This window comes from Drosophila miranda (genome assembly GCF_003369915.1).
Source record: "Drosophila miranda strain MSH22 chromosome Y unlocalized genomic scaffold, D.miranda_PacBio2.1 Contig_Y3_pilon, whole genome shotgun sequence".
Taxonomy (NCBI): Eukaryota; Metazoa; Arthropoda; class Insecta; order Diptera; family Drosophilidae; genus Drosophila; species Drosophila miranda.
In genome coordinates this window covers 4,470,600-4,478,898 of record NW_022881625.1, presented here as the reverse complement: position 1 = coordinate 4,478,898, position 8,299 = coordinate 4,470,600, and the positions used below count along the sequence as shown (strand labels likewise).

Sequence of the window (8,299 nt, the reverse complement as noted above, 5' to 3'; positions counted from 1 at the left end):
AGATGATGCCAGAAATTCCAACTGACGAAGCAGATATGCGATACACTGCATCAGCAGTAACCCACCAAGATGAGGCTCCTCCGTGCTTAGCCGCCTCCTTTGGCACTGACACTTGGCATTTCGCAACCTTCTCGAGCCAAGGCGAGCACTTCAGAAAATTGAAACTTTCAGTTTTATGCCACCATCGAGCACACAGCACAGTACTTTTACATGGCCAAGTGCAACTCTTTTGGCTGACTTTTCAATTTTCTAATATGCTTTAAAGCTTCTGCTTGATGCTGTTGGGAGCGGCGCCTATTGCTTAATTCGATTTTGCTTGACTTTGATGCTGGCAAACTTCATTTGTCCGACTCTAAAAGCGTGAAATAGGATTAGGCCGACGGAAATGCATTCAAGCTGACTTAAATCCATTTCTAGTTGGGCAACGATACAAAGTACCAATTAATAATCTATAGGAAATCAGATTTGAGAGGAGTTAGGGAAGAGAGAGTTGAAGTGCACGCAGTTTATGGAAGAGATCCAAATTAAATTAAGACTGCCAGAAGTATTCCACAAATAGCCATGACCAGAATGAAGTTACTTTGGGCCAAAACGATGACGGGTCAATAATTTTTTCCAGGCTTGTGGATAGATCAGCGTCAGTGCGGCGCCTTAATGCAAGTCTGTGAACGAATTGTATTTGGTAAATTTTCTTTACAGGAATCCGAAAGGATCGAACAAGGTGAAAATGAGCAGTGTACGAATTAAACATTTTACCATTTAACCATTTGGTAATTTGGTAAACCATTTTTTTGTGAAGCTCAAGACTCAAGCCACGGAGTACCATTAATAATACGAAAATGTACAGTAATTAGTATCTGATCTACATCCATACAACATTGAAATGCAGCCCTGAATATCGCTCCGATTATAGTCGGGAGACAGCTCTGCTTTTCACTTTGAATTCCGGTTTGAGCAGGCGACGACTTTCAGTGTGAAAATCCGAACATCGAAACTCATCCTTTCGAAAATTGTGCCAGCGAGCGGAGCTCATGTAAAGTGGAAAATTAAATATAAAAATTAAAATTCCTCTCAGAGTCGTAGTGAGAAGTGTCGAACAAAATATTCTAAAAATGTATTTAGCACGCGCGTGTTCTCAAGTAAGTTCACACATATTTAAAGTGAAAAATTTCGCATTTGCCGCACACACGAATACACGCACGCAAACACAAACGCCGGTTTTGTGAACTCACTTGACGAAAAGAAAGAGCGAGAAGAAAAAAGTTTGCCAAATCAAAATGGTCACCGAGCCGAAGTCCGTTGAGCCCAAGGTCAGCACCAAGGAGGCGCAGTGCCAGTCATCGGACTGCGAGACTTCCCAGCAGGAGCCGGTCTCGCAAGTAAGCAGCCCGAAGGGCGCCCGTGTGGGGATCTTCAATGCCGAGGACTTCTTGTCACATGCTCAGATGAACGACAAAATCAACAACATCTTGCGCTCGCCCACCAAGCCGCCCAACGGGGTGCGCCAGAGCTCCGTCTACACCAACAACCCATCGCCGGTAAGTGAAATTCCAAGCAATAACGTGAAAGTTTCTTCAATTTTCAGACATTTTGTTTTACAAAACTGCCGCATCATCGCGCTAGCAGGGTATCAACAGCGAGTTAACAGCCGCCGCAGTCTTAACAGCTCGGCAACAGCAGCATTGCCACATCACCTCATTGCCCTCTCATGTTATTTCAGACCTTATTTTCCGTCTCGCTCTTTTCCACCATTGCTCTCTTACTTTCCGACTTTAATATTCAAATTTTCCTTCTCTATTCCCCCCTCTTCTCTTCTCTTCTAATACTATTCAAAATAGTTTGGTTAATTTCTATAAAAATCAAATGCAAATTGGGAAAAACGCACACACGTATGTAAATACATATATGTATGTATGTATGTATATGCATGCGTTAACAGAATGTCGACAGAATGTTAGCAACAGTTGCAAAGTCATTCGATTTCTGCGCTATTCTGCCGGTATTCAATTATTTTCTGGCACTTTCACTTCCTCACCTCTTCATTTCCTTCCGGATCTAACTTCCGCTACTACCTCTCGCCTTCTCATCCCCCCTCCCTTAGCAAGCAAGCTTGCGTGTCGGCATGACTGGGGGGCAGCTGTCCCAACGCATGAGCAACATCTCGCTGTCCTCCGGCACGGACTCCGTGGGCCACATGGATCGCGGCAGCAGCTCCAGTCTCGCTAGCAGCGCCACCGTTGGCACCAACACCATCACCAGCGTCATTTCCAAGGAGTGCGCCAATTACCCCGTCGGCAGTCAGTCGGCCCGTCCATACGTCCAACTGCCGGGCATACACATTTCCAACCCTCCCCAGTACGGGCCAGGGAATATGCAGGAAATAGACGCTGGCAAAATGGCGCACAACGGCAAGGCACTCACAGGGCGCTACAATGCCACGCCCACCTATGGCTTCGACAACGAGCAGAACTACTGCCTGGTAAGGGGCTCCTGCATATCTGTAAATCTAGCCGATTCTATGCTCAATCTCAGAGTTCCCAACAGTTGCCGTCTCCAATGCCCCCTCCACCATACGCCTTGGCACGCGTGAGCAGCACACGCAACTTCGAGCTCGAGAACCACACACCGCCGGCATGTCCCGGCTCTGGACCCATTGCCATGACGAACGGCACCATCCAGTTGCGCCTCCGCGATGGCGTGCGGTGAGTGTGGACGCCCCCAGCCCCTTGGCTCTTCTTTAAGACCGTCCCCTAATGTTAATAACTTTCTTTGCATGGGGCAGCATTGCCATGGCTCTGGACAAGGCGGTGCGCGTGCTCAATCAGCGCAGCATGGTGGCAGTTGCTCTATCACGCAACTGCAGCAACTCGGCTTTGATCCACCCCAATGGACGCATCTTGCAGAGCGGCGCTAAAGTCGAAATAGTCACCTACGACGGCATGAAGGGCAATAACTTTGTGTGAGTGGGAATGGCCCTTACCCCAACGTGGCATCTTTTGAATCCTTTGAATTATCTTCCCATTACAGTCGCTATGCCAAGATGTGGCACAAGGGTGTGAGCTTCACCAGCGAGGCGTGCGCTCTCATCTACCTGGTGGACACAGCCGGGACGCGCACCACAACCGACACTTTCACCGATCTGACCAAGGACTACACCCTGGCAGTGTTCTATGAGTGAGTCCCCCCGGCCAATTGCATCGCTTCTTATTTGGCTAATTTCGATTTAATTCCCGAACTTCTCGCAGCGACTCGCGCCATGGTCCCTCTTATATGGCTGAAGCCCATGACGTGATTGCCAATTCAGCTTACACCTGTACCGAGGATGGCACTGAGATCTATGACATAAACGGATTTCGCATCACCCAGGCAGCCGATGGCCTGGTGAAGGTTACTCGTGTGGACAACAAGTGCTTGATTCGCACCAGTCCCGGCAATGGATCGGCCACTTTGACCACACCTGGCATCCATTGCACTGCCTCTCTGGGCAAGACCTCGCATCTGTTTGTTCGGTGAGTGTCAAACCGATGCTCTCAACCTCCCCCTCCCCCTCGCCAGTCATCCTGCTCTGCTAACCTCCGTTCTGTTCTGTCCTTTGTAGTCGCAATGAGAAGCGCATGCACTTCGATGGATCCTGTTTCATTGTACGCAACGCCGGACACTCCGCCGGCTTCAATGAGAACAACCTGCTCATTGTCTACTAAGCGGCGTTCGTAGTCCGGAGATAGAAACGGCGCAGTGGTAGCCCATCCCACACGCACACACTCACACATGTCAACACATTTCACCTGGAACACATACATAGACACCTACAGCAGCACACTTGAGGGACCTTGACGTGGAGAGAGGGATTCAGTTAGGATCCCGGAATTAAGGAATATCAAAATCAATTTGGGAAATAAGTTAGAAAGCAAATATGTTCGTACCAAAACCAGCACCACACCACACCACACACACACACCTCAGCGAAGGAACTCAGCCCAGTCCTATCTGGGTTCCGATTGCTCGACATGGGCGCAACACAGCCACACCACCAACCCCCAGGGAATACTAGTTGTCTTTCGTTTACCATTGCCTACATATATATCATGCCGTATATATGCGTGTATTACTAGTTGTTATTGCAAATCGGGTGCGCTTTCCTGCTTCCCCAAATCAGTTGGCCAAATCAGACCGATCTCAAGCTGAAGCGGAACCAATCAGAGCCGAATCGCATCGAACAGGGCCGTGCCAGCGTTTGGTGTTCAAAAAAAGAAACATCGTTTTTCTACTCGTTTCCATTTCGACTTTTTTAGTTCTTGTAAATTGTTTCTTTTACGCAGTTCAGTTTTAAATTTTGTTTGATAGACTTTAAAAATGGCAAAACTCAAGAAAAAAAAGTTTAAAGAAATATCTCCCAAAAAAAAATTTACAAAATTATGCACAGTTGGTGCGTCTGATTAAGCAACGTGTATTCAACAATTATAGTAGATCAGAGGACTAGTTCTCTTGGGCGTTACGTTTAGGCAACGTAACGCCTGTGCCGATACATTATTTCTAAGCTACCAGTTCTTTCAATGTGGACAATCCAATAATGTTCATCCACACCCGTAGCATACAGACACTCGAACACCTAACCCATAATCACACACACCGCACACTCTTTACAAGAGGCAAAAGAAAGTGAATTATTTGCAAGTGGCACAGCGCCAGCCACAGTTAAAACAGCCACAGGACACACATGAAAGATAGGACAGATCCTGTAAAAGGTAGAAAGTGAGAGTTTATTAAATTAACCCCAATTGTAATTTGATTAAAAGACACTTGTCCTGTGAGGAGGACAATGAAAGAAACCCCCATACAAACACAAAACATAGTCTTAATATATACATAAATACGATGGGATGTCCAATTATAATACAAAGTTAAGCCCAGTGTGAAAAACCGGGATTAGCCTTACGTCAATCTCCAACACCTAAATTTTCTATCATGTAAAGAGAAATTCATGTGCCCCAAAATCAATACTATGGAAGTATAATAAATTTAAAATGCAATCTGTTCATTCAATAAATTAATTTATTCCTCCAAAAGAATGGTGGAGCAATGGAGCTCGTTTCGTTTCCTACCCTCCATCCTTTGCTAATTTCTTGGTGGAAAGAAAATGTCGACTGCCTCCTGCCCCGTGCCTTTATGTGTTCGAGTATTTATGTACCTTCTGTCATACATGGCCGGGGGTATCGTAAATTTACAACAGAATTGTTTTATGGCCCTGGCCCCCTCAGGCGGAGCTTGGCGTTTACGCCGTCACCTGAAGTGCCATCAGGAGTTGGACAATTTCAGGCCCTAGACGACAGTTTGGTTGGGTTTCCCATCTTTAAGAGCACTTGGAATTTAATCATTAAAATTTCTGTGAGGATTTCCAAGAAAATAAATTTTAATATCTGCCGCTATAGAGTTTATATTTAAATCCGATTTAATGTAAAAGCGGATAACGCTCTTCCATTTTGAAGGGACTTCGGATAAGCCCTATCTTCGGAGACATCGGGATATGGAAGACCTTTTTGATCTCCAAAAACCAAGCTTCGCGGGGATACAAATATTTCGTTGAATTTTTAATCGCACATTTACGACACAGCTGTTTTTATTTTATCGCAGCGTGACAGCCCTGGGCGGCCAGTGTGTACACTCTTTTGGACTACAATATTGTTTGTCTTGCTGTTGACAGCGGTAAATAAGGCAAATGGAAGGAAAAGTACATTGATATTTAATTAGTAAAATGTCTTGAGCCTTGTCGTTACCTGCAAACAAATCCAAAGGCACAGGGATATCGGATCGACTGTCATGCAGACTAAAGTTTCCAACAAACTTAACCTGGAGCTGGAGGTGGAGGTAGGCACGCGGCGCGGATGCTACAGCGCTGGCTGTGGCTGTTGATAAAGATTATTGGATAATGTCTTGGCGGAACTATCTGCCACGTCTGTCTCTGTCATAAGAAGAAAGTTGTTCCATGGTTAGAGATACACAAAGAGAGAGAAAGAGAGATGAATACGGAAAGTGTGTGAAAGCGTGGAGCAGTGAGAGCGGGTGCGGAAGCCACAGCGTGGATACAGAAGCAGCGGTAAGTACAAATAGCCCAACCAGGGAAGGATCAAAATATTGATGTCTGGAATGGCTTTATTCAAGTGTGAGAGCCTAACTGGGACTCGTGCGAGCAAAGGACCGACCCCACATATGTATCTGTGGCATATTCAATGCTCACACTTGTGTGACTGCGCCCCTGCGAGTCCTTGTCTGCATCCATTTGCCGCTCGCACCTGTGTGCCCAACATCAAAAGCTTTTCACACTTAATTGGGCGTAAAATTAAATCAGAATTGATTAGAACACTTGAATGACAACAGCCGTGGCCGTGTTGCTGATGTCAATGGCATCAGAGAGAGCCGCATCCTGCCAGCATCCAAGCCCCCAAGCCTCCCAGCTCCCAGCTCCCACTCCACCTCCTGCCAGCAATTTCGCTGGCATTCTAAGCATAAACAAACTTTTTGGTTTCAATTTTCCCCAGCTGACGCACGGCACGGCAAGGCACGGCACGTCGGTGACTTCGGCCACGTTCCTGCCGCTTCTCGGGGCTCCTGCCACTTCCGAAGCCGGGCACTCCCGAGACAGAGCGCACTAATTGGTGCTGGGAACTTCCCTGGGGAGGCTCCCCCGCAACCCTGTTTTTCATCGGAAAGTTTATGAAATTCAATTTCCCCCAAAAATGGGGAATGGAATGGAAAAAGGCCGGACATCAATTTTCCTGCATTATCGTTTAATGAGCCGACAATTATGCGAGGCCCCTCTGCTTCGGCACCATGCACGTCTTTAGATATTCAATTAACTTGAATTCACAGCCATAACTCTTCGAACGAGTTCATTCCACATGCATTTGGCCAGGGCATAGGGCAAGTCAACTCGATTTCCGGCTATTAAGACATGGCTGAATTTCAGACGTGGAATGCAACGCCATGGAGTGCCGAGTCCAGGCAGGATAATTACATTTTAACCGGGTGATTCGAGCGGAGAGGAGAGTCGACAGCAACGTCAACGGTAATGGATAAATGCACATCTTCCGCCGCCCTGGGGGTCCTGGGAGCCGTCCTGGGGCACGGCACATTTAATGGTAAATGAATGGCAATGTTGGAGGTAGAAAATTATGAAAACGTTCCCAGGGGTAAGTTGTACGAAAACCAGCACGAAGTGCCCTCCATAATCTTCCACTTAAAGTTGATAAAAAATGTAAACGACTTTCATTTCGCCCGGGAGCGATACCTCTGACGAGGACTTCAAAGGACAGCTGGAAGACCCAGGACAAACTCGAGGCGAAAGTGAGTAGCTCATTGAATTGGATGGATTGTCATCCCAGTCGGTGACAGCAATCAAATCAATCACACCAGCCTCCACCTGAGTAGAGCAGGCAGGTCAATGTGCGGCTGCCTTGGAGGTTAAAGAATGGACCCCTTTTCTGACATTTGGTGATGTTTTGCGATGCAGCAAGAGGGAATTCCTACACCGATTGGGGCAAAACTTGGGCTAGGTACAGCTGGCAAGGCCGATTCATAAATAATATACAGCTAAGAGTACTATATGTTTGGATTCATTGGGAATCCGTGCGTGGTGATGTCTAATGCAATTTGCGTAATTGAAACCCACTCGAAAGCAATTAAATTTCCTGTGGTTGGACCACTCTCCGGCAATGAGATTCGTTGGAGTAATTGTAATCGAGATTCCCAACTAATCTTCAGGTAAAACAATCCATAATGGAGCAGAAGTTTTGTTCGCACTCGATTTTGCTTGACTTTGATGCTGGCAAACTTCATTTGTCCGACTATAAAAGCGTGAAATAGGATTAGGCCGACGGAAATACATTCAAGCTGACTTAAATCCATTTCTAGTTGGGCAACGATACAAAGTACCAATTAATAATCTATAGGAAATCAGATTTGAGAGGAGTTAGGGAAGAGAGAGTTGCAGTGCACGCTGTTTATGGAAGAGATCAAAATTAAATTAAGACTGCCAGAAGTATTCCACAAATAGCCATGACCAGAATGAAGTTACTTTGGGCCAAAACGATGACGGGTCAATAATTTTTTCCAGGCTTGTGGATAGATCAGCGTCAGTGCGGCGCCTTAATGCAAGTCTGTGAACGAATTGTATTTGGTAAATTTTCTTTACAGGAATCCGAGAGGATCGAACAAGGTGAAAATGAGCAGTGTACGAATTAAACATTTTACCATTTAACCATTTGGTAATTTGGTAAACCATTTTTTTGTGAAGCTCAAGACT

The 8,299-nt window shown here is 46.1% G+C and overlaps 1 protein-coding gene across 3 annotated transcripts; it reads left to right on the top strand.

Annotated features, from left to right (window-relative positions):
- Window positions 1–996: 996 nt before the first annotated feature.
- LOC117194374 lies at window positions 997–3,825 on the top strand. Of its 3 annotated transcripts, none has more exons than XM_033398946.1 (7): window positions 1,146–1,538; window positions 2,102–2,479; window positions 2,545–2,702; window positions 2,783–2,959; window positions 3,028–3,174; window positions 3,246–3,509; window positions 3,599–3,825. In XM_033398946.1, the coding sequence occupies exons 1-7, from the start codon at window positions 1,278–1,280 to the stop codon at window positions 3,699–3,701; spliced, it is 1,488 nt and encodes a 495-aa protein (XP_033254837.1). In that variant the 5' UTR covers window positions 1,146–1,277; the 3' UTR covers window positions 3,702–3,825. The 3 variants fall into 3 exon arrangements, with proteins under 3 accessions (XP_033254838.1, XP_033254837.1, XP_033254836.1); XM_033398945.1 differs by having other exon boundaries at window positions 2,533–2,702; XM_033398947.1 differs by lacking the exons at window positions 1,146–1,538; window positions 2,102–2,479 and adding an exon at window positions 997–1,139.
- The last annotated feature ends 4,474 nt before the right edge of the window (window positions 3,826–8,299 follow it).